This window comes from Oryctolagus cuniculus, chromosome 10 (assembly GCF_964237555.1).
Source record: "Oryctolagus cuniculus chromosome 10, mOryCun1.1, whole genome shotgun sequence".
In the NCBI taxonomy this organism is placed as follows: domain Eukaryota; kingdom Metazoa; phylum Chordata; class Mammalia; order Lagomorpha; family Leporidae; genus Oryctolagus; species Oryctolagus cuniculus.
The window spans coordinates 100469998-100493602 of NC_091441.1; the positions used below are offsets into that span (position 1 = coordinate 100469998).

The following is a 23605-nucleotide window of genomic DNA, read 5'->3' on the forward strand; positions in this document are numbered from 1 at the left end:
CCATCTCTGCCTCAGGGTGAGCTGTCCTCATGACATCAGTCCTCCAAAAGCCACCAATAGGCAGCTGGCTCTGGTTTCCTTCCCTGGCTTGCCTGGATGTGGCTGATCTACTCCCCAGATCCTCGGCTCCCACCCAGCTCGAGCCCACCTGGCCTGTGGTCGGGACAGGCTGTAGTCCTGAGTGGCCGTGGCTCCACAGAGCCTGGAAGAAGATTGAGGGTCAAATCTTCCCAGGGGAGCCCTCAGCCCCTCTCCTGCCTTTCTCTTGGCATCCATGTGCCAGGTTGACTTGGGCCTGAGACATGCTTAGGGCGCCTCTTTTAGAAAAACTACAACATTATGAATTGAAAACTTCGATGGGCTGGCATTACTGTCATGCAGTGCTGCCAGCATCCCATAATGGAGTGCCGGTTTGAGTCCTGGCTGCTCCGCTTCTGATCCAGCCTCCTGCTAATGCACCTGAGAAAGCAGCAGAAGGTGGTTCAAGTACTTGGGTCCCTGCCACCCACATGGAAAAACTGGATGAAGTTCCTGGCTCATGACTGTGGCCTGGCACTGCCCTGGCTGTTGCAGCCATTTGGAAAATGTACCAGCAGACAAAAGATCTCCCTCTCTCTCTCTCCCACTCGCACTCTGCCCTTCAAATAAATCCTTAAAAAAAAATCAGACAAGGGAATTAAAGGGGCTGATGCTGTGGCGCAGTGGGTTAAGCCACTGCTTGAGATGCTGACATCCCATATCGGAGCACTAGTTCCAGTCCCTGTTGAACATGACTCAAGTGCTGGGGACCCTGCACCCATGTGGGAGACTCAGGTGGAGTTCCTGGCTCCTGGCTTCAACCTGGCCCAGTCCCGGCCATTGCAGCCATTTGGGGAGTGAACCAGCAGATGGAAGATTCTCTCTCTCTTTCACCAAAAAAAAAAAAAAAAAAGTGGAAAGCAGGACTCAGATGTGTGCATACCAATATTCATTGCACCATTTTTCACAAAAATCAAAAGGTGAAAATGACCCATGTGTCTAGCACCCGATGAGTAAATACACAAAATGGGGTGCACACTTGCTGTGTGCTACAACATGGGTAAGCCTTGAATATGTTACACTCAGTGCAATTAGCCAGACACAAAAGGACAAATTCTGTATGATTCCACTTACATGAGGTGTGTAGGATATGCAAATTCACAGAATGAGGACCAGAGGTTACCAGGGAGGGGGAGGAGAGAGTGGGGAGTTATTGCTTTCCGTAGGCTGATAAAGTTGTGGAGATAGTGGTGGTGGTTACACACACTGGGAGCTAATTAATGCTACTGAATTGTAAAATAGTCAGGACCATAAATTTTTTATCATGTACTTTATATAATAAGGGCGGGCTTTGAGTTACCAGTTGGGATACCTGCCTCCCATGTGGATCAGAGACTCAGCTGCTCTGCTTCCAGTCCAGCTGCCTGCCGCCGGGCATTCTAGGAGGCAACAGGCAACGGTCAGGTACTGGAGTCCTCGCCGCCCACATGGGAGCCCTAGATGGAGCTCCTGACTCCAGGGTGGGGCTCCTGGCCCAGCCGTAACTCACAGGCATTTGGGAAGTGAAAAAGTGGATGAAAGTGCTCTTGTACTCTCTGTGTGTGTGTGTGTGTGTGTGTCTGCACTTCAAATTTCAAAAATAAAAATGAATCTCCAAATCAATATGAAGAGCATACAAATTCAATCCAGAAATAGGAAAAGAATTTGCAGAGGCAGTTCTTGAAATTGGTCTATTGATGATGTTAACAAAAAAAAAAAAAAAAACAAAAACAAAAACAAAAACAAAAAAAAAAAAAAAACAAGGAAAATAGTGAAATTCTGATACATGTTGTGATATGGGTGAACTTTGAGGTTGTTATGTTAAAGTGAAATAAGTCAGGACAGGAATCTCTGAGTCTACACACATAAAGCACCCAGCGTAGGCGAATTCACAGAGACGGAAAGTAGAAGGTACTGGGGGCTGGGAGAAGGAGGAAGCAGTGATTATTGCTCAATGGTTATGGAGTTTCTGTTGGAGATGAAGAAACTGGAAATACACTAGTGATGATTACACAACACTGAGTGTACTTGAGCCACTGGATTTGACACTTAATAATGGCTAACATACTGAGGTCTATGTTATGTGTATTCTAGAACAATTTTTTAAAGATTTATTGATTTATTTGAAAGGCAGTTACAGAGAGGGGGACAGAGAGAGAGAGAGAGCCATCTTCCACTAGCTGGTTCACTCCCACTATGGTGGCAATGGGGCTAGGCCAGGCCAGAGCCAAGAGACAGGAGCTTCATCTGCGTCTCCCACGGATGCGGGGACCCAGGCACTTGGGCCCATCTTCCCCTGCTTTCCCACCCACATTAGCAGAAGGCTGGATCGGAAGTGGAGCAGCTGGGCCTTGACCAGTGCCCATACGGGATGCTGGCACTGCAGGCGGCAGTTTTACCTGCTATACCACAGCACCAGCCCCTATAGTACAATTTTTAGAAAAAATAAAATAGGGGGCTGGTGTTGTGGCACAGCTACACACACACACATGTTAAGATAAAGTAAAGCTCAGCCTGCAGTTTAGGCAAAAAAAGATATTTTGAGCTCACCTCCCTCGACCTACCAAATACCAAAAGGTCAGTGAATCACCTATTTCCAAACCCATGCGCTGTTTGCACTTGACCTTGAGTAACATTTCTTTTTTTGTCCAGCCTCTTGAAACATCCTTCCTCATTGGTCTGCGAATCTCATTTCCTGCTGGCTCCCCGTTTCACTGGCCTACCCACCTCACCCCAGGGTGGCAGTGCGGGTGCGGAGGGATGACAGGTGACTGGATTTAGAAATGATTTGGAACAGGGTTTGTTAAAGGACCAGTGTGGATTATTTCCCATGCCCCCAGCAGATGCCTGGAGCCTAAAGCAGGCTCCAGAACATAGCAGGTGCTCAGTAAACATCTGTTTTAAGAATGAATATGGGGAGCCGGCACCGTGGCTCACTTGGTTAATCCTTTACCTTGTGGCACTGGGATCCCATATGGGCACCAGGTTCTAGTCCCGGTTGCTCCTCTTCCAGTCCAGCTCTCTGCTGTGGCCCAGGAGGGCAGTGGAGGATGGCCCAAGTGCTTGGGCCCTGCACCCCATGGGAGACCTGGAGGAAGCGCGCTGGCCGTAGCAGCCATTTGGGGGTGAACCAATGGAAGGAAGACCTTTCTCTCTCTCTCTCTCTCTCTCTCTCTCTAACTCTACCTGTCCAAAAAAAAAAAAAAAAAAAAAAAAAAGAATGAATATGGGACAGGCACAGTGGCATAGCGGGTAAAGCCTCCCCCTGCATTGCCAGCAGCCCATATGGGCACCAATTCAAGTCCCAGCTGTTCCACTTCCAATCCAGCTCTCTGCTATGGCCTGGGAAAGCAGTAGAAGATGGCCCAGGTCCTTGGGCCCCTGCACCCACGTGGGAGACCTGGAAAAAGCTCCTGGCTCCTGGCTTTGGATCAACACAGCTCCGGCCATTGCAGCCATCTGGGGAGTGAACCAGTGGATGGAAGACCTCTCTCTCTCTCTTCCCTCTCTCTCTGCAACTCTGCCCTTCAAATAAATATATAAATCTAGAAAAAAAAGAAAGAAAAGAAAAATGCAAGTGTCACAGGCAAGGGATGCTTACGGAGTCAGACAACTAAACGCAACGTGGTGGGGCTGGTGCTGTGGCACAGTGAGTAAAGCCATCGCCTGCAGTGCCTTCGTCCCATATGGGCATCCCTTTGTGTCCTGGCTGCTCCACATCCCATCCAGCTCCCTACTCATGACCTGGGAAAAGCAGCAGAAGATGGCCCAAGTGCTTGGACTCTAACTACCCATGTGGGAGACCTGGAAGATGTCCCTGGCTCCTGGCTTCAGCCTGGCCCAGTCCTGGCTGTTTCCTCCATCTGGGAAATGAACCATCAGATGGAAGATTTTCTCCTTCTCTCTCTGTCTCTCTCTGTCTCTCTGTCTCTCCCTCTGTCTGTAACTCTTTCAAACAAATAAATATTTTCAAAAATAATAAAATAAATTTAACATGGTATTCTGGGTGAGATCCTGGAACAGAAACAGACATCAATTAAAAAAAAAAAAAAAACCTGGCCGGCACCACGGCTCACTAGACTAATCCTCCGCCTGCGGCACCAGCACCCTGTATTCTAGTCCCGGTTGGGGCGCCAGATTCTGTCCCGGTTGGGGCACCAGATTCTGTCCTGGTTGCTCCTCTTCCAGTCCAGCTCTCTGCTGTGGCCGGGGAAGGCAGTGGAGGATGGCCCAGGTCCTTGGGCCCTGCACCTGCATGGGAGACCAGGAGGAAGCACCTGGCTCCTGGCTTCGGATGGGCGCAGTGCGCTGGCTGCAACACGCCGGCAGTAGCGGCCACTTGGGGGGGGGGTGAACCAACGGAAAAAGGAAGACCTTTCTATCTCTCTCTCTCTCTCTTACTGTCTAACTCTGCCTGTAAAAAAAAAAAAAAAAAACTGGGGCCGGCGCCACGGCTCACTAGGCTAATCCTCCGCCTAGCGGCGCCGGCACACCGGGTTCTAGTCCCGGTCGGGGCACCGGATTCTGTCCCGGTTGCCCCTCTTCCAGGCCAGCCCTCTGCTGTGGCCAGGGAGTGCAGTGGAGGATGGCCCAAGTGCTTGGGCCCTGCACCCCATGGGAGACCAGGAAAAGCACCTGGCTCCTGCCATCAGATCAGCGCGGTGCGCCGGCCGCAGCGCGCTGGCCGCGGTGGCCATTAGAGGGTGAACCAACAGCAAAGGAAGACCTTTCTCTCTGTCTCTCTCTCTCACTGTCCACTCTGCCTGTCCAAAAAAAAAAAAAAAACCTGATAAAACTCGAATAAACTATAGACTTTAAAAATATGCACCTTGGGCCAGCATTGTGATATAGCTGGGTAAAGCCACTGCCTATGATGCCAGCATCTAATATTGGACCAGTCCATGTCCCAGCTGCTCCACTTCCAATCCAGCTCCCAGCTAATTGCCTTGGAAAAGCAGCAGATGACCCAAGTGCTTGGGTCCCTGCCACCCATGTGGGAGACCCCAGTGAAGTTCTTGGCTCCTGGCTTTAGCTTGGCCCAGCCTTGGCCATTTGGGGGAATGAACCAGAATATGGAAGATCTCTCTCTCTCTCTCTCTCTCTCTGCCTCTCCTTCTCTCTGTAACCCTTTCAAATAAATAAATAACTTAAAAAATAAAAATAATGTGCCAATGTTGACTCATTAATCATAACAAACGTAGCGTGGTAACGTAAGATGTTCATAACAAGGGAAACTGCTGTGTGTGTGTGTGTGTGTGTGTGCATAGGAGAACTCTGTGTGATCTGTTAGCTTTTCTGTAAATACAAATCTGTATTTGTGTTGTGGCATAGTGGGTCAAGCTGCCCTGCTGTCCCACACTGAAATGCCCAAGTCCTGCCTCTGCTTTCAGTCCGGCATTCCGGCTCATGGGCACCCCGGAGGGCAGCAGAAGCCGGCTCAGGTACGTGGGACTTTGCCACCCACGTGGGAGACTTGGAAGAAGCTCCTGGCTCCCGGCTCCAGCCTGGCCCAGCCGTGGCTGCTGGGGCCATTTGTGGAGTGAACCAGCGGATGGAAGGTCTCCAAGCCCGCAGGGGACGCCCTAGGTGGCGGGAAGCACCGGACGCTCTGCCTCCCACGCGTGAACGCGAGCGATGGGCAGGACCGCGGGCTCCTCTGCGCTGGAAGATGGGCAGCCAGGGAATTTCCCAGGAACCTGCGCGCAAGCCGACGGACCCAGCGACCGCTCCCGGTGGAGGGCGCCCGCCGCGCCGGCTTCCACCAGGGGGCGGCCGAGCGCCGAGTCCGAGGTGCTGCGCCTGCGCCTTGGACGCGCCCCCGGCGTCCACTATGCGCATGCGCAGCGCAGCTGCTCACTGACGGGAACTAGAAGATGGCGGCGTCCGTGGTTTGCCGGGCGGCAGGCGCCGGGGCCCAAGCGCTGCTGCGCACAGGCCGCTCGGTGAGGCAGAGGCGAGAGCGCGGGGTTGCGGAGTTCTGGGCTTGGGGACGCGGACGGGGAATGGGCTGTTAGCGGTGGCAGGTGGAGGTGGGGAGTAGGCGGGGTCAGGGCGGTGGGAAGGTCACGGCCGAGGGCAGGGGTGCCTGCTTCGCTGGGGCTTCCGTGGGGTCGAGCTGGAGAGAGCCCCTCGAGCCAGCCCTCGTTCTTTGCCCTCCCTTCTTGCAGCCAGCCCTGTTGAGAGCGCCTGCCTTGCGCGGAACCGCAACCTTCGCGCAGGCCCTCCAGAGCGTGCCCGAGACGCAGGTGAGCCTGCTGGACAACGGGCTGCGCGTGGCCTCGGAGCAGTCTTCGCAGCCGACCTGCACGGTGAGTGCGGGGGCGCCTCCGGGTTGGACCCGCCGTCTCTACCGTGGTCGAGGCGTGACCTTGGGCACACGCCCTCTGGTTGTGGCGTGGCTCGCTCGCTGTAGCCTGTCCCCCTCCCCGACCCCACCGTGGTCGACACCGTTCCGCACACGGTGTCTGCCGAGCAGGAGGCCAGGTTCTTTGCCAGCTGATGGCTAAGCGGCCGAGTGATAGAAGTCGCGGCTCCATCTTGGCTGCGGAAGGTGGAATTCAGAGGCCGTGGGTGCCTTGCAGGGGGCCGCGGTTGTCAGCTTCCCAGCCCCGCGTCCTGATCGCCAGGCTAGGCCAGGCACGCACTTGCAGAGAAAATGCACTTGAGGATGACAGTGAGACGAGTGCGCGATTTTCCAAAACAAAGCACAGCAAATCCTTGGAATTGATCGAAGCATAGAAGTCTTTTTTTTTTTTTTTTTTTTTTGACAGGCAGAGTGGACAGTGAGAGAGAGAGACAGAGAGAAAGGTCTTCCTTTTGCTGTTGGTTCATCCTCCAATGGCCGCCACGGCCGGCGCGCTGTGGCCGGCATCCCGCGCTGATCCAATGGCAGGAGCCAAGCGCTTCTCCTGCTTCTCCTGGTCTCCCATGGGGTGCAGGGCCCTCCACTGCACTCCCGGGCCACAGCAGAGAGCTGGCCTGGAAGAGGGGCAACCGGGACAGAATCCGGTGCCCCGACCAGGACTAGAACCCGGTGTGCCGGCGCCGCAAGGCGGAGGATTAGCCTAGTGAGCCGCGGCGCCGGGCGAAGCATAGAAGTCTTGACCAGCCGTGTGACTACTAAGTGGGACGAGCCCCAGCCAGGAAGCCTGCCCTCTCCCCTCCTTCGTGCCCCTGCCCCAGCTCCGGGACCTAATGCTTTCACTGGCGGATTCTGTCGGTTTTCCGGGAACGGACTGTGTCCTGGGATGTAAGGAGAAGGTGGGGGCCGCTTCCTCGTCGTGGGGCGCCTGTGTGAGCCGACCCAGGCCCTGTGAGGAAGGCTCTAGGCAGTGCCGGCTCTCACGGGCTCTGATGCCCTGTTTGGTAAGGAGCACCACCGTGCCCCGCCAACTCCAGAGAAATGCTGGTGACTATACCGAAAGGGTCCTCTGGATTGTAAATGCATCTTGCATGTGAAACACATGTCCATCTGTGACTTTATGACACGCGGCGTGGACAGCAACATCTCTTAGCAAAGTACAGTGAAAAAATTAAGTCAGCCATGGGCAAAGCATTAATGAGATGATGAGAGCGCTGTGGCCTGGTGGGGTGTCTGGTGTGTGTCCCAGCATACCAGCAGACTTAAGAAAGTTAAGATTGTCTCATTGGGTGCCAAGGAGACATTTGGGCGTGATGGGTGTCCAGGTCTGATCAGGAAGTTTTTCAGTGTTGTTGGAAGGCTGCTGTGCTTAGTAACACATACAGTGCCGTCACTGGAGCGAAGGTAGGATATGCTATATAGAAGAGAGGGAATAGTTACTGCTGTTTGCAGATGGTATACTCTGAAAACTCAGAATCAGCTGGACAGTTTGTTGCGGGGGTGGGACCAGGTAAACGTGAGCAGTTAGAAACATCCCAGGGTGTTGTTGATCTCCACCTGGGAAATGGGGCAGTGTCACTGTCCGGGGCCCTGTGCCATGGGCACTGCTTACCTCCAGGCACAGGGCTCTGGGCAGGACAGCTCTCCCTGCCCGGGGCCTATGCTCAGTCACTCAGGGTGGCGGATGGCTGGGGGCCGGGGTGGTTTGTCACCTTTGTTGGTGGCTTCTTGTCCAGGTGGGCGTGTGGATTGATGTTGGCAGCCGGTACGAGACTGAGAAGAACAATGGGGCAGGCTACTTCGTGGAGCATCTGGCTTTCAAGGTGAGGCGCTCCAGGTCTGTGTCTTCCCTGGGCTCAGGCCTCCCTGTTGTCCCTCCTGAGGGGAGGTCAGCAAACTTAGGCTCCTGACTACTCCAGTCTCTGCTTTGCCCTCGGAGGAGCCTCTCTGTGAGTCCCTGCACGAGGTCCCTGGAGCACAGGAGCCCCACTTTGCACTAAGGCCAGGGCTGTGCTATGTGAAAGCAGGTGGACTTTGGGAAACACAGGGAGCTGCACACCTGCATGGGAGCAAACCCGCACATGGGCATGCACACCTGCTTACGGCAGAGTGTCTGCACCTGCTGGCTGTAGAGGCACTTTTTTTTTTTTTTTTTTTTTAATTTATTTGACAGGCAGAGTTATAGACACAGAGAGAGCGACAGAGAGAAAGGTCCTCCTTCCGTTGGTTCACACCCCAAATGGCTGCTACGGCTGGCACTGTGCCAATCTGAAGCCAGGAGCCAGGTGCTACTTCCTGGTCTCCCATGTGGGTGCAGGGGTCCAAGCACTTGGGCCATCCTCCACTACCCTCCTGGGCCACAGCAGAGAGCTGGACTGGAAGAGGAGCAGCCGGGACTAGAACCGGCACCCATATGGGATGCCGGCGCTGCAGGCGGAGGATTAACCCAATGAGCCACAGCGCCAGCCCGAGACCCTTGTTTTTTACATGAATAAGAAAATGGAGGAGGGCGTGTGGGATGGGCAGGGGTTGGCACCAGATCGGGTGGCCCAGCCAATTTCCGCATCATAGATGAATGTACAAAGAAAGGTGTTTTTGTTTTTTTCTTATTTAAGAGACAGAGATAGAGACAGATAGAGATGTTACTCAGTGGCTCCCTCTCCAGATGCCCACGGTGGCTGGGGCTGGACCAGGCAGGAGCTGGGAATGAAATGCAGGTCTCCACACGGGGACAGGGACCCAGCCCTTTCAGCCATCACCTGCTCTCTCCCAGGTGTGCATTAGGGAGTAGAGCCAGGGCTTGAACCCAGGTATTCCTGTCCCAACTACGTCTTAGCTGCCAGGCTAAATGCCGCTCTGTGCAGACGGGTCTGTCTGTCTGTCTGTCTTTCTAAGATTTTTACTTATCTATTTATTTGAAAGAATTACACAGAGGGAGAAGAGACAGATCTTCCATCTGCTGGTTCACTCCCTAAATGGCCGCTGGGGCTGGGGCTGGGCCAGGGCAAAGCCAGGAGATAAGAACTTCTTCCGGATCTTCCACATGGGGGCAGGGGCCCAAGCGCTTGGGTCATCTTCCAGGATCGTCTTCCATTGCTTTCCCAGCCACATTAACAGGGAGCTGGATTGGAAGTGGAGCAGCCAGGACTTGAACCAGCGCCCATATAGGATGTCGGTGCTGCAAGCAGTGGCTTTACCTGCTGCACCACAGTGCCAGCTGGCCCCGTGTGTGCAGATTTTTAAAAAGTTACTACTTACTGTTTTTAAAGAATTATTTTATTTATTTGAAAGGCAAAGAGAAAGTCTTCCATCTGCTGGTTCACTCCCCAAATGGCTGCAACAGCAGGAGCTGTGCTGATCTGAAGCCAGGAGCCAGGAGCTTCCTCCAAGTCCCCGTCATGAGTGCAGGAGCCCAAGGACTTTGGGCCAAACTCTACTCCTTTCCAAGGCCATAGCAGGGATCGGAAGTGGAGCAGCCGGAACTCAAACCAGTGCCCATATGGGATGCCAGCCCTGCAGGTGGTGGCTTTACCTGCTATGCCACAGCACAAGCCCCTTGTTATTTTTTTAAAAGATGTACTATTTATGAAAGATAGTGAGCTGCTTCATTCCTCAGCGGCTGCAACAGCCAGATTGGGCTTATTCTGAGCCAGGATCCGTCTGGATCTCCCACGTGGGTGGTAGGGACCCAGGGATGTGGGCCACCTTCCACTGCTTTCCTGGCACATTAGCAGGAAGCTGTGTCAGAGTGGCGCAGCTGGGACCTGAACTGGCACTCTGGTGCAGGATGCCAGCATCACAGGCAGTGACTTAATCCAGCGCCCACGCGCCAGCCTCATGCACGGATTTCAGTGTGTGTGCACGTTATGCGGTAGCAAGTGTTGCTCCTTAAATGCATACAAGCAGCAGAGGAGGCCATTAGCCCAGACACGCAGAGTGGAGGAATGGGTGCTGTCACAGGAACACAGGTGGGGGCTCATCTGACCATGCCCTCAGGAAGGAAGGGAGAGTACGGTAAGGCTGGGCCTGAGGCAGCCTTGGCTGTGGCCGGGCCCTTCCGTCCTGGCTGTCTCCACGCCCAGTTCTGCATTTTCAGAGTTCTGCTCTGGCGGTACGTGTAGAGCAGTGGTTCTGCCAGGACTTTAACCTATGAGAACAGGGTTCCTGGGTGCCCTCATGGCTCCTGAGTATTCTTTTTGATGTGTGGTTCCAGGGAACAAAAAATCGGCCTGGCAGTGCTCTGGAGAAGGAGGTGGAGAACATGGGGGCCCATCTTAATGCCTACAGCACCCGGGAGCACACGGCCTACTACATCAAGGCACTCTCCAAGGACCTGCCGAAAGGTGACAGCCAGAGGAGGGGTGGGAGCAGAGGACGGGCTCCCGGGAGCCCATGACCGAGGGTCTGGCCCCGCAGCAGCGCAGCCGGGGCGTTCCCAGCATCACTGGTCCCCAGGCCCCCCTGGCGCCTGAGCGTGTCCTCCTTGTGTGCAGTGGTGGAGCTCCTGGGTGACATCGTTCAGAACTGCAGCCTGGAGGACTCCCAGGTGGAGAAGGGGCGCGACGTGATCCTGCAGGAGATGCAGGAGAACGACGGGTCCATGCGCGACGTGGTCTTCAACTACCTGCACGCCACGGCCTTCCAGGGCACGCCTCTGGCCCAGGCTGTGGAGGGGCCCAGTGAGAATGTCAGGTGAGCGGTGGCTGGGCGTGGACGCGCCTCCGTGTGCTCCTCCTTCACACGGCCGCAGGTGGCTTCTCTTCCTGTGTGGTCCCTGTGGGCCTTTGTTTAATGACTGTGTGGTGTTCACCTGAATCCCGGGCTTTGTTCAGGGTGTGTGTGTCCTCACAGAGGGACTTAGGGGGCACAGTGCGACCTCGCAGCCCGGGGGTGGTGTGGAACAATCCAGGCAGTTGCATCCCGATCCCCTCAGACGGTCATCATCTCTCCGTGTTTGGAACAGTAAAATCCTCTCTGGTGATCTGAAATGCACAGTAGTTGCTAGGTAAAGAACATGAGATGTCATTCCTCCTGTCCAGCTGTACCCCGTCCTCTCTCTCTCCATTTCCTCCCCCCTTTCACCCCCTCAGGCTCTCATAACCCCTGTTCTGTCCTCCACCTCTGTGAAAGCATCCAGGACTTGGCTTTCTGTGCCTGACTTGGTAACAAAACATCCCTCCAGTTCCATCCGTGTTTCTGCAAGTGACAGATTTGCCTTCTTTTTTACGGCTGAATAATGAGTCCTGTATGAGTGCCATTTTCCTTATCTGTTCACGGACCCCTGGGTGTATTCCTGCTGAGGACTGTGCTGTTGTGACTTGTCCTCAGTCTGTTCGTTGTAGTTTGGGAGAGCAGTTGACCCATTGCCGCTCATCTTGGCAGGAAGCTGTCTCGTGCCGACCTGACTGAGTACCTCAGCCAGCATTACAAGGCCCCTCGCATGGTGCTGGCAGCAGCTGGCGGTGAGTTGAGGGGCTCACTGAAGCTCTGGGCGTGTGGACCCTGGCCTCATTTCAGAGCCCGGGTCTCCTGGGTCTCACCCTGGGGGACCTTCCACTCCAGGGGACCCTGCTCCTGCCCTGTCCTTTAGGGGAGGGACCTTCCTCCTGTGCTCTCGGAGGTGGGGTTGGATTCTGCCCTGCAGCCACCACTGGGGATGGCCACCCAGGGACGCCTGCCTCAGTGGCTGCTGGCCCTCCCCGGGCCCCAGGCCCTCTGAGCACCGCCTGGTGCTGTATGGTTCCCAGGCTGCTGGGGAGCCTGTGCTTTGGGGCTGGTTCCTGTGGCCTTGCCCTTGGGTGAGCCACACATGGGCTGTTTGATGATGCCCGCTTGATCATCACCGGGGAAGCACCTTGAGAGGGAAGCACAGACTGGTAGGGGAGGTTTTAAAGATTTATTTATTTGAAAGGCAGAGTTACAGAGAGGCAGAGAGAGAGAGAGGTTTTTCATCCTCTGGTTCATTCCCCAAATGGTTGCAATGGCCAGAGCTGTGCCGATTAGGAGCTTGGAGCTTCTTCCAGGTCTCCCACATGGTTGCAGGGCCCCAAGCACTTGGGCCATCTTCTACTGCTTTCCCAGGCCATAGCAGAGAGCTGGACTGGAAGTGGAGCAGCCGGGACTTGAACTGGTGCCCATATGGGATGCCAGTACTGCAGGCGGTGGCCTTACCTGCTATGCCACAGCACTGGCCCCAGTAGGGGAGATTTTAATGGGGACTCTTAAGTCAGAGGTTGGGGAGAGACAGCACTTTAAATTTGTTGTCTCAACAAGGCCTAATGGATGGTCGGTGTTAAGGAAGGAGGGAAGGACCTGAGCAGAGGGCAGGCAGTGGTCTGATTGTGTGTGTGTGTGTGTGTGTGTGTGTGTATGTAGCGGGGGTGAGGTTATTGTGGAGTGGTAGGCAGAGAAGGCACCCATCTGCTGCCTCACTCCCCAAATTCTGGCAACAGCTCCCTGCTGTGGACTTGGGGTGGAGTCAGGAATGCAGTCCTGGTCTCCCATGTGGACCCCTTGAGCCCTCAGCACTGTCTCCAGGGATCTTCTTTGGCAGGCGCTCTGATGTGGGATGCAGGCACTGGTAACTGCTGGGCCGAAGGCCTGTCTCTGATGTGCTTTAAAGCTTGCTGTGCGGCTGCGTGTGGGCAGAGCATAGTGGATGGACTAGGGAGAGTGGGAACGGGCAGGAATGGGGGAGAAGCGGGAGTGAATTCTGTGTGTGTGTGTGTGTGTTAAAATTAGGGGCCGGCGCTGTGGCTGGCCTGAAGCGCCCGTATCCCATATGAGCACTGGTTCGAGTCCCAGCTGCTCTTCTTCCGATCCAGCTCTCTGCTATGGCCTGTGAAAGCAATAGAAGATGGCCCAAGTCCCTGGGCCTCTGCACACGCGTGGGAGACCCGGAGGAAGCTCCTGGCTCCTGGTCAGATCGGCGCAGCTCTGGCCATTGTGGCCATCTGGGGAGTGAACCAGCGAATGGAAGACCTCTCAGTCTCTACCTCTCTCTGTAACTCTGTCTTTCAAATAAATAAAATAAATCTTTAAAAAAGCAAAAAATAAAAAAATAAAATTCATTAAGTAATTTGAAAAACAGATCTTCCATCTGCTGGTTCACTCCCCAGATGGCCAGAGCTGGGCCAGACAGAAGCCAGGAGCTGCCATCCGGGTCTCCTGTGTGGGTGGCAGGGGCCCAAGCACTGGGCCGTCTTCTGCTGCCTCCCAGGTGCTGAGGAGCCCCTGCAGCTGTCTGGCCCTGTGGTGTTGCCTTGTCTGTGAGGCGGGGTCTGTCTGTGGAGGATCCTCTTCCCTTACCCTGTCCCACTGTCGTGTCTTCCTTCTGCTGTCTCCCACCGAGCAGGACACGGGGGTCCCCGCCTGTGATGCCCCCCTCGTGCCTCAGACCTTGGCCGTCTCTCCGCAGGGGTGGAGCACCAGCAGCTGCTTGACCTGGCCCAGAAGCACTTGGGCAGCATCTCTGGGACGTACACAGAGGACGCTGTGCCCACTCTGACTCCGTGCCGCTTCACGGGCAGCGAGGTGCGCGCCTGCCGGGCATGGGTGCTGCTCCTGGCTGGGGGCCTCTGGGAGGACCCTCGTGTGGTTGTCCTGGTGGCTCCAGATGTGGCTCAGGAGCTGGCAAGGAGTCCTGTGGCTGCTGCCTCACACGCATGTGCACACTTCTCTTCACCCAGGCCGTGTGGCCGTCCCTCAGCCTTCCCGTGTACTGTTTCAGATCCGCCACCGTGATGACGCCCTGCCTTTGGCCCATGTGGCCATTGCAGTAGAGGGCCCTGGGTGGGCCAACCCTGACAACGTGGCCCTGCAGGTGGGCAACGCCATTATCGGTCACTATGACTGCACTTATGGCGGTGGCAAGGTGAGTGTCTGGGACAGGTGTGGAACCTGCCTTCGAGAAAGAGAGGGTGCTGGGACTGTGGGCTTCTGAGTGTCACAGATCCGTGCTGACCACCCCTGTCCCTGAAAGCACCTGTCCAGCCCGCTGGCTTCAGTCGCCGTGGCCAACAAACTGTGTCAGAGCTTCCAGACCTTCAACATCTGCTACGCGGAGACCGGGTTGCTGGGCGCACACTTTGTGTGCGACCGCATGAACATCGACGACATGCTGTTCTTCTTGCAAGGCCAATGGTGAGGGCCAGGCTGGTACTGGCGGGCGGGTGGATCGCCAGCACGCCACCTCTGAGAGTGACTGCCCCCCACTTTAGGATGCGCCTGTGCACCAGTGCCACGGAGAGTGAGGTGACCCGGGGCAAAAATATCCTCCGGAATGCCCTGGTGTCGCATCTGGATGGTGAGTCCTGTGGCTCTGGAGGGGAGGGGTGGAGTGTCGCTGCGGTCACCTTTCCTCACCCGTGGCCTGCCACCCACCACCAAGGGGCTGACCCAGGTCAGCAGCCCTCGGCCAGGAGAGAGGGTTGTGACCTGGGTTGAGGGCAAGGGCAGCCTGACACGGCACAGGGCTTTGTATCTGTGGGTCCAGGTGGACTGGGCAGACCTCCCTCTGAGCCTTCCCCCTCCTCGAAGGTACCACTCCTGTGTGTGAGGACATTGGACGAAGCCTCCTGACCTATGGTCGCCGCATCCCCCTGGCCGAGTGGGAAAGCCGGATAGCGGTAACACAGGCCCCTGGGGAAGGTTCTGGAGTCTTAGCCTGGCGTGAGGAGCTAGGGCCTAGTGGAGTAGATACCACTCCTGTAGGTGTCCCTGTTGTGCCAGCAGCTGTCGCCCACAGTGGGCAGCGTAGAAACACTGATGGCTGAGGTGGTGGGGGCATGGAAGAATACAGCGGGGAAAGCCCTGCCGCCTTGTCCGCTCTGGGGAGGAGCTCCATGGCATGTGTGGGAGATGGTCAGCTGGATGGTGTTGAGACTGGCTGGGTGGTGCCCGGGTGTCTGTCGGTCAATGGCCCCCCCCCCCCCACTTTGCCCTGCAGGAGGTGGATGCCCACACGGTTCGTGAGGTCTGCTCCAAGTACTTCTATGACCAGTGTCCAGCAGTGGCTGGACTGGGTGAGTGGCCTGGAAGATCTGCTATTGTCCTTTTCTTCGGCCATTGTCTTGGCCGCCCCTTCCACCCTGCCCCCCCCCCCCATGCCCCAGCCTACCCTGAGAAGCAGGTTGGGGCCCCCTGGGAGGCTCTCTCCGGCAGCCTGGCTGCCAGGAGTTCTTGCTCAGAAAACCTGTCCCAGCAGCTCCCTGACTGCCTGCCAAGGTGCCTCCATCAATACCCCACACCCGCCAGGTAACGGGCACCTCTGTGTAGGGTGGGGCTCCAAGAGCCAGAGCGTGAAGGGACAAGCTCAGCACCCTGGGGAATGTTCTTCTCCCTCCTTCCATTCAAAGCCTGTCTTGTGCTCTCTGGGCAGCAGCTCCGAGCTGGCTGCGGCACAGAGCCAGGTGTCCCTGTGCAGGCCAGATGCCCCACCCTGACGCCCCACCCTATCCCCACAGGCCCCATTGAGCAGCTCCCAGACTACAACCGGATCCGCAGCGGCATGTTCTGGCTGCGCTTCTAGACGAGGGGGTGGGGCTGGGGCTCATGGTCCCCCCCCCCCCACACCTACCACTCCGGCTCCTCAGACCCGTGCTGCAGATTCCACCAATAAAGTCTTGTATTGAGAACTGTGTGTTCTGTCCTCTAGCAGTGGCGTGAGGACCACTGGGCGTGGATGGGGGAGGAAGAACATCGCCCCAGTTCTGCGTCCCCTGGATCCTTCTGCCTTTCCACAGGCTGATGTGTCCTCAGCCAGGGGCAGGCGTGGGGGCTGCCCCAGAGACCGGAAGCCTTTGATGCTCCCGGGGAACTGAGCCCAGATGTTTCCACTCAACCCTGTGGGGGACGTTCCTTAACTGACCTATCCAGGAGTGGGCTGGAGGAACCCATGGGAACTGCAGATCCAGCCTTTGTGCTGGTAGGGGCCCCAGCCTGGGAACCCGGGGGTGGGGGTCAGATGGGAAACCCCTCCCTGAGGATCCTATGCGGTCTCCCTTGGGTGATCTCTGGATCTGGAGGGGCCGAGGGCTGGCCCTGAGGAAGCGGCTGCCTGTGTTTACTCTGGATTCTGGGAGGAGGCTAGCCTGGGGCATAGTGTTCCCATTTGGTTTCTAAGTGCTGCCTGGACAAGCAGGGCAAGAATCCTGTGCCTTGATTTGCCACTGACTCAGGCTCCAAGAATAGCCCTGAGCTCAGTGGGGCCCAAGCCCCCTCCCTGGACTGGATCTGTCCCAGACAAGTCTTGAGCTGTTGGCCCCACGATCCCCTCCCCATCTCCCAAGGCAGCCAGATCCTGGTGGAGCTCCCACTTGTCTAGTGCTTCTGCTGCCCTTGGGCCCTGGTCCAAAAGCAGGTGGGCACAGGTAGCTCCACTCTGACCTCCCCACCCCCAGCTGAGCCCAGAAGGGGTGATGGAAGTGAGGAGCCCAATTCTCTTTTGAGGAAGTTGCTGACGCAGTCAAGAGCAGGGGTCAAACTATTCAGAAGTCCCCTAGTAACCCCCATCCTAGCCTGGAAAGTAGCCTTGTATCACTCTTAGCCCGCCCACCCCAGTGCCTTTTCTCCACTCCTGCTTGGCTCTTGGAGTTGTCACTTAAGACACCAAATGCCTTTTCTAAGACTGGGCACTTGGCAGATCCTCCTACTTAATTGGCCAGAGAGAGGCAGCTGGGCATGGCAGCGCCTTCATGGTTCAGCCCTGGGTGCTCAGAGCTGCAGCACCAAGGCTGGGCAACAAGCACCAAGTTGATTGTCCTAGGATGGAGCTTGATTCCCCTTCGAAACCTGTGCTTGGCCCTGAAAGGCCACGGATGTGCTGGACACATGGAAGCCAGAGCCGTTGAGAGTGATCTGGCCCTGTGGGCCTGGCTAACCACGTCAGAGAATTTGAGATTTTTATTATTTTAAAGTTGGACCTGGACCAGGTCAAAGCTGGGTCCTGGGAACCCAATGCAGGTCTCCACGTGGGTGCCAGGGACCTGGGTACCTGAGCTGCGACCTGCTGCCTCCCAGGGTGCACTGCAGCAAGAAGCTGAATTTGGGAACAGCTAGAACTCAGACCCAGATGTTGCAGTGTGGGATGTGGGCTCTCAAGTGGTGTCTAGAACGCGATGCCATGAGCTAGGGAATGTGACCTTCACCCTGAAGGCCTGTTGGAGATGACACCAGGAAGAGGAATGACGTGGTCAAGCTGAGGTTTAGGATGAGGGCTCCCTGGTGAGCTTCCGCAGCCCTCCTGCTGTGGCAGGGCAGGGGCAGGACAGGCTGTAGAGGACACAGCAGAACAGTGTCCCCAGCTGGGCCAGGGGACGAGGTTGGAGGAGGAGAGCCTGCCATGCTGTAGCCAAGGTGTGCAGGAGGAGTTGACGGGGTGCAGTGGGGCGTGTGGGCTGAGACCTCTATAAGGGCCTGGCTGGCCCAGCTGGGGACAGGAGCCACGGAAGGGGATGTCCAGGGAAGGTGAGGAGAGATCGAAGCTGCGAGGGAGGGAGTGCAGGTAGGCACTGGTTTCTGGGGCTGTGCCTGCCAGGAGGCTGGACCTGGGGACCCTGGAGGGCCACACCCTTGCTCAAGAGCCAGGACGGGCTATCTTCCCAGCAGCCTCTCCCAGCACCGAGTGACCTCACAGCAGTGCCTGCTCGGTTTCAGGGCCCCTCCGTTCTGATGAGGTTTGCCCAAACCCGCCCTTCCAGCCAGGCCTCCCGCTTCCCTAAAGGCTGGCCCCCATGTCCAGACTGGCCAGCTCTGCCCTGGTCTCACCACCCTTTGCTGTGCAGCAGGAGTCGTGGGTCTCAGGGCCAAGAGCTGCCTGTGGGGTGCGCGCAGTTCTGGTTCTCTGCTGCCTGCACCTGGAGCCCACCTTCTGGGGAGGGGGTATCCTGGGACGTGGCTGAGGAGACCCTGACCTTGGAAAGAGGTTCTGGACCCTGCAGGGTCCCTGTACTGTGTCCCAGGAGAAGTGAGGAAGTGGTCAGTGACAAGGGGCAATTCCCACCTTCTTGGGCAATAGGAAAGCAGGCAGTGTGGACAGTCCTCACTGTCCCCAACTCTGGCCAGACCAGTGAGCCCTCAGGCCCTGCAGGAGTCTTGGTGACAGTTACAATAGCAGTGCTGTCCCCATAGCCCCCACTCAGCCTGCAAGGCCCTGGGAGGGTGGCTGTACTGTCAGGCCCATTGGAAGAGGCCCAGTGGCGAGGTGGGAATGTGCTTCCTGGGCTGCCCAGCACCGGCAGGAAAGTGGGCCGGGCCCACGCAGGGGTGTCTGCCGTGGGGTCAGCCACCAAATGAGGAGACAAACGAACATGACTGCTCAGGACTGTGGCCCTGGCCTGAGGGGACGTGCTGGGAAGACTCCAAGTCCCAGGAGGCAGTCCCCAGGGGAGGAGTGAGGCACAGGAGTATGGAGAAGGAAGCTGCAGGTGGGGGAGGGGGAGGGCCCAAGACGGTGTCGAGGAGGGGTCTCCAAGGGGAGTAGACTGGACTGGAGGGGATTCCTGTGAGCCAGAATGAGGACATGAAGGTAGAGGGGACCTGACCGGAGAGGGACAGGCCCCCCAGCCGCGGTGTGGGCAGGAAGGCTGGATTCCAGAGAGATGAGCTGTCTCCGTGGGTGGTCCCAACCTCCACATATGGACAGGCCCCCTGCCTGCAGGCACAGCTGGACCACATCTGCTTGGCACGGTAGGGCGTGGCGGGGCCCTGGGATGCACAGCTCACATAAGCACAGCACAGGTTCTCTCCGCTCCTGGCTTCCTGGTCCAGAGGAAGGGTGGATTTCTTGGATCCACCAGTGGGGCCTTCCTTTCCCTGGGATTGGCTTGGGGGGCTGCTCCCCCTGTCCAGGAGGCCCACCAGACAGACAGGGGTGGCTGAATCACAGGTGACGCAGGGCCCGAGGGCTTGTCTGGGCACCCCCAGGCTGGGGCTGAATCATCTCCAGCTGCAGTTTCCCCCTACCACAGGGTTGCTGTCCCTTGGTTCCTCACGAACCAGTCCTCATGCCAGCCCCCAGCAGACGCTGCGCTGCTTACGCATCGACCTGAGGCAACCAAGACCTGTGAGCCTCGGTGGGGTTGAGGGCGCCCTCAGCATCTGTCCCAGAAGCCGCGGGGGTGCTTGCACTTCAGCGCGTCATGGCATCAGTGGGGAGGTGGGTGAGGGCGGGCCGCCCGGGTTCCGCCCGCCGCTCCGCCCCCGGGATTAGGGACTTTTCTCCGCCGTGCCTGCAGGACTTCGGCAGTGGCGGCGGCAGCAGCAGCGGCGGGAGCCGGCGGACGCGCAGGCAAGACCAGGGCTGGGGTTAGGGGGGCGCCAGCCTCGCGCCCGCCAAGGCCGCAGGGCGCAAGGACAGAACTGGGGGTCCTGCTGACCCTCTCACCCAGGATGAGGCTGCGGCTCCTGGTGGCCACGCTCTGCGTTGGAATCCTGGCGGGGGCGCCCCGAGTGCGGGCCCAGTCCAGAGAGCAAGGTGGGCGCTTCTATAAGGACCCTGCTCGGGGCACTGCACTCTGGCACCCACAGCTCCGTGAGCCTTCATACCCGGCACCCCGGGGAGTCCTCCTAACTCTGGCTGGCTTTCCGGAGCCCTCCGCGACTCGGCACTGAGCTTCCTCTTACCCCGTTCGCACCCGAATTCTGGCTCCCTCCAAGAGGGCCGGGTCCCCTTTCCTGTGCTACCCCGCGCCGGCCCCTGAGGCTGACCTCGGTCCCAGGTCCTCTCCTGCGCCCCCAGCCCTCGGCAGGGGACGTCCACTCTGCACCCCCCGCACCTCCCCCGCAGGCTCTCAGGCCCGGTTTGCATCTGCAGACGAGGCCCTCTCGCTACCCTACCCTCAGTCCCAGGGGGCCGCGGCGCAAGGAGAGCCGCGGGCCCGGGGGAGGTTGTGACCTTGCACCCCCTCCAGTGACCTGCACGCGCCTTTACGCCGCGGACATCGTTTTCCTCCTCGACGGCTCCTCTTCCATCGGCCGCAGCAACTTCCGCGAAGTGCGGGGCTTCCTCGAAGGATTGGTGCTGCCTTTCTCCGGGGCAGCCAGCGCGCAGGGCGTGCGCTTCGCAGCGGTGCAGTACAGCGACGATCCGCGGTGAGTGGCGGCACTGGCAGCTGGGGGCGCAGAGAGCCCACTAAGACCCCTTCCCAGGAATTTCCAGGCCAGAGACAGGCTTTGGGGAACCCCGCGACCCCTAGCCAGGACCTCGCTGGAGACAGAGATAGGCATTCACTAGGTAGAGCCTTCCTGCCCCCAGACAAACTCTCCGCCGGGCCTGCCCTGCCAAGGCCGGGAGGCTGGGCTCTGATCTGCAGATTGAGGAGCCCCAAGTGCCCAGATGCCACACCTGCCGGACTCCCCACATCCAAGCCCCCTAACCCTTCAGTCTTCCTACGCACCACAAGGGCTCCTTTCTGGCCAACGTACACCCTCCTCCAGCTGCACCCTTGCTCCTCTAACTAACCAGACATCCTGTCCCCCTAGGCTGTGAACCCCAAGGACCCCAGGTTAGCCCAAGCACACCCCCATAGGCAGTGCATGAAGGAGCACCTGGGGAGTTTGGTAACCCCAGCGTCTGCAGAAGTGGGGGCAATTGAAAGGACCAAGAGGAGCCTCCAGATGGCCTGCTGCCCATAGCCCACACCCCATGGGCTTCCAGAGGCCAGGGCCAGAAGAGGTCCTGGCCCCTGGCTTGAGAGCACCCCTGCCCCCAACAGGACAGAGTTTGGCCTGGACACACTGGCCTCGGGGGGCGAGGTCATCCGTGCCATCCGTGAGCTCAGCTACAAGGGCGGCAACACTCGCACAGGGGCTGCGATCCGCCACGTGGCCGACCACATCTTCCTGCCCCAGCTGACCCGTCCTGGCATCCCCAAGGTGATCCCTGACCCCACTGTGCCTCCCCAAGTGACCCCAAATGAAGTGTCTGCTGCTGCAGCCCTGACCTGAGCCCTGCACCTGCCCCAGGTCTGCATCCTCATCACAGATGGGAAGTCCCAGGACCAGGTGGACGCAGCGGCCCAGAGGCTGAAGGGGCAGGGAGTCAAGCTGTTCGCTGTGGGTGAGTCCGAGCTGGGCCGGGGGTGGGAGCATTCTGAGGGTGCATGGGAAGCGGAGCCCTAACCAGGCTAACCCCAGGGATCAAGAACGCCGACCCTGAGGAGCTGAAGCGAGTCGCCTCCCAGCCCACCGGGGATTTCTTCTTCTTCGTCAACGACTTCAGCATCTTGAGGACCCTGCTGCCCCTCGTCTCCCGGCGGGTGTGCACGACTGCTGGTGGCATTCCCGTGACCCTCCCCCGTGAGTTCCCGGTGCCCTGGCCCTGACCTCTGACCCCAGCTCTGCACCCTAAATGCTGACCCCTGCTCTTCCTGCCTGATCGCCTGGTTTCCCCCCACCCCCCGCGCATCCACAGCCGATGACTCGACTTTGGGTCCTCGGGACCTGGTGCTGTCTGAGCCAGGCAGTCAGTCTCTAAGAGTACAGTGGACGGCAGCCAGCGGCCCTGTGACCGGCTACAAGATCCAGTATACTCCTCTGACAGGGCTGGGACAGCCACGGCCCAGCGAGCTGCGGGAGGTGAGGACGGCACAAGCCACAGGTGGGTGGCTGGGGACCTAGCTGGGCAAGGTGAGGTGACCTCTGACCCTGGGCAGGTGAACGTCCCAGCTGGTGAGACCAGCACGTGGCTGCAGGGCCTCCGGCCACTGACCGAGTACCAAGTGACCGTGGTTGCCCTCTATGCCAACAGCATTGGGGAGTCCGTGAGTGGGACGGCTCGGACCAGTGAGTAATTCTGCCACCCCCCTCACCCCATGTACCTAACCACGCCCCCATTCCCCTCTCCACTGCTGACTCCACTCATCCCCGGTGGGATCTTCCCCAGCTGCCCTGGAGGGGCCAGAGCTGACCATCCAGAACACCACAGCGCACAGCCTCCTGGTGGCCTGGCGGAGCGTGCCGGGCGCCACTGGCTACCGCGTGACCTGGCGGGTCCTCAGTGGTGAGTGAGAGGCGTGGGCTGAGGCCAGGCTCTGCGCCCCGACAAGACTGTAAAGCCACACGTCCATGAGTCCCACACGCCCCTTGCCCCCCCCCTTCAGGTGGAGCCCCCCAGCAGCAGGAGCTGGGCCCCAGGCAGGAGTCCGTGCTGCTGCGTGGCCTGCAGCCTGGCACCGACTATGAGGTGACCGTGAGCACCCTGTTCGGCCGGAACGTGGGGCCCGCCGCCTCCCTGACCGCCCGCACTGGTGAGGGGGCTGGGCGCTTTCCTCTGGCAGGGGAGGGCAGACAGGGCCAGGCCCAGAGGCCTCTGACATCCCACGTCCCCTGGGCAGGCCCCTCCGTTGAGCAGATCCTACGCCCGGTCATCCTGGGCCCCACATCCATCCTCCTTTCCTGGAACTTGGTGCCTGAGGCCCGTGGCTACCGTCTGGAGTGGCGGCGTGAGAGCGGTCAGTGCAGGGGCAGGGGCGGGCAAGCGAGGGGCAGGGGCTGGCCTCAGCTGGCCTGACCAGGTCATCTTGCAGGCCTGGAGCCGCCGCAGAGGGTGGTTCTGGCCCCGGATGTGACCCGCCACCAGCTGGATGGGCTGCAGCCAGGCACCGAGTACCGCCTCACACTCTACACCTTGCTGGAAGGCCGCGAGGTGGCCACTCCTGCCACCGTGGTCCCCACGGGTGAGGGTTCTGCGTGCCTGGCCGGTGAGTGGGGTGGCTCCCGGGGTGCCAGCTGCCCCTCATGCTGCGCTCTCCAGCAGGGCCGGAGCGGCCTGTGGGCCCTGTGACGGACCTACAAGCCACCGAGCTGCCCGGGCAGCGAGTGCGAGTGTCCTGGAGCCCAGTCCCGGGCGCCACTGAGTACCGAGTCACCGTGCGCAGCACCCAGGGTGAGTTGGTGGCAGCCAGCAAAGCCTCACACGCGAGCGTGCCAGGCCGCAGCGTCTAAACCGCAGCCTCCTCCCTGGCTCCTGTCCATCCCCCTCCCAAGCTGGCACTGAGCCCAGCACCATCACAGGGTCCTCTGCCCCCCACCCCCCACATACACCCTGTCCCCCCGCCTGGCTCTGTCTCCACTCCCTGTCTCTGGCATCCACCCCTCTGCACCACTGGCTCAGTCCTCTGCCCTGCTCCTACCCTGTCCATGACGCCGTCCACACTGACCTCCGTCATCCCACATCAGTGTCCATCG

The 23605-nt window shown here is 58.5% G+C and overlaps 2 protein-coding genes across 4 annotated transcripts in view; both read left to right on the forward strand.

The window, feature by feature from the left end:
- Positions 1–5828: 5828 nt before the first annotated feature.
- Positions 5829–16053, forward strand: UQCRC1 (ubiquinol-cytochrome c reductase core protein 1). The gene is made up of 13 exons (XM_002713384.5): positions 5829–5999; positions 6225–6365; positions 8155–8241; positions 10632–10761; positions 10912–11110; positions 11801–11880; positions 13836–13951; positions 14148–14291; positions 14400–14560; positions 14638–14723; positions 14957–15045; positions 15366–15441; positions 15883–16053. The coding sequence occupies exons 1-13, from the start codon at positions 5931–5933 to the stop codon at positions 15945–15947; spliced, it is 1443 nt and encodes a 480-aa protein (XP_002713430.1). The 5' UTR covers positions 5829–5930; the 3' UTR covers positions 15948–16053.
- A 3341-nt stretch (positions 16054–19394) lies between these two features.
- COL7A1 (collagen type VII alpha 1 chain) overlaps positions 19395–23605 on the forward strand; it is a 29898-nt gene continuing 25687 nt past the window's right edge. The window contains exons 1-13 of one of the 3 annotated variants that reach the window (XM_051851641.2): positions 19395–19481; positions 19654–19892; positions 20329–20509; positions 21133–21292; positions 21383–21476; positions 21554–21715; positions 21831–21994; positions 22072–22201; positions 22302–22418; positions 22519–22665; positions 22753–22869; positions 22945–23094; positions 23172–23303. In XM_051851641.2, the coding sequence (XP_051707601.2) occupies positions 19808–19892; positions 20329–20509; positions 21133–21292; positions 21383–21476; positions 21554–21715; positions 21831–21994; positions 22072–22201; positions 22302–22418; positions 22519–22665; positions 22753–22869; positions 22945–23094; positions 23172–23303 (1639 nt within the window). In that variant the 5' untranslated portion in view covers positions 19395–19481; positions 19654–19807. Of the gene's footprint in view, positions 19893–20328; positions 20510–21132; positions 21293–21382; positions 21477–21553; positions 21716–21830; positions 21995–22071; positions 22202–22301; positions 22419–22518; positions 22666–22752; positions 22870–22944; positions 23095–23171; positions 23304–23605 lie in introns of all 3 variants that reach the window. The other 2 variants (XM_051851640.2, XM_051851642.2) reach the window with 2 other exon arrangements.

Excerpts from the sequence above, each read along its gene's own strand:
- UQCRC1 (XM_002713384.5), top strand. The coding sequence starts at position 5,931 with ATGGCGGCGTCCGTGGTTTGCCGGGCGGCAGGCGCCGGGGCCCAAGCG. Across the intron at positions 14,561-14,637 it reads TTCTTCTTGCAAGGCCAATG|GATGCGCCTGTGCACCAGTG; the intron begins GTGAGGGCCAGG and ends CCCCCACTTTAG. Across the intron at positions 15,046-15,365 it reads AGTGGGAAAGCCGGATAGCG|GAGGTGGATGCCCACACGGT; the intron begins GTAACACAGGCC and ends TTTGCCCTGCAG.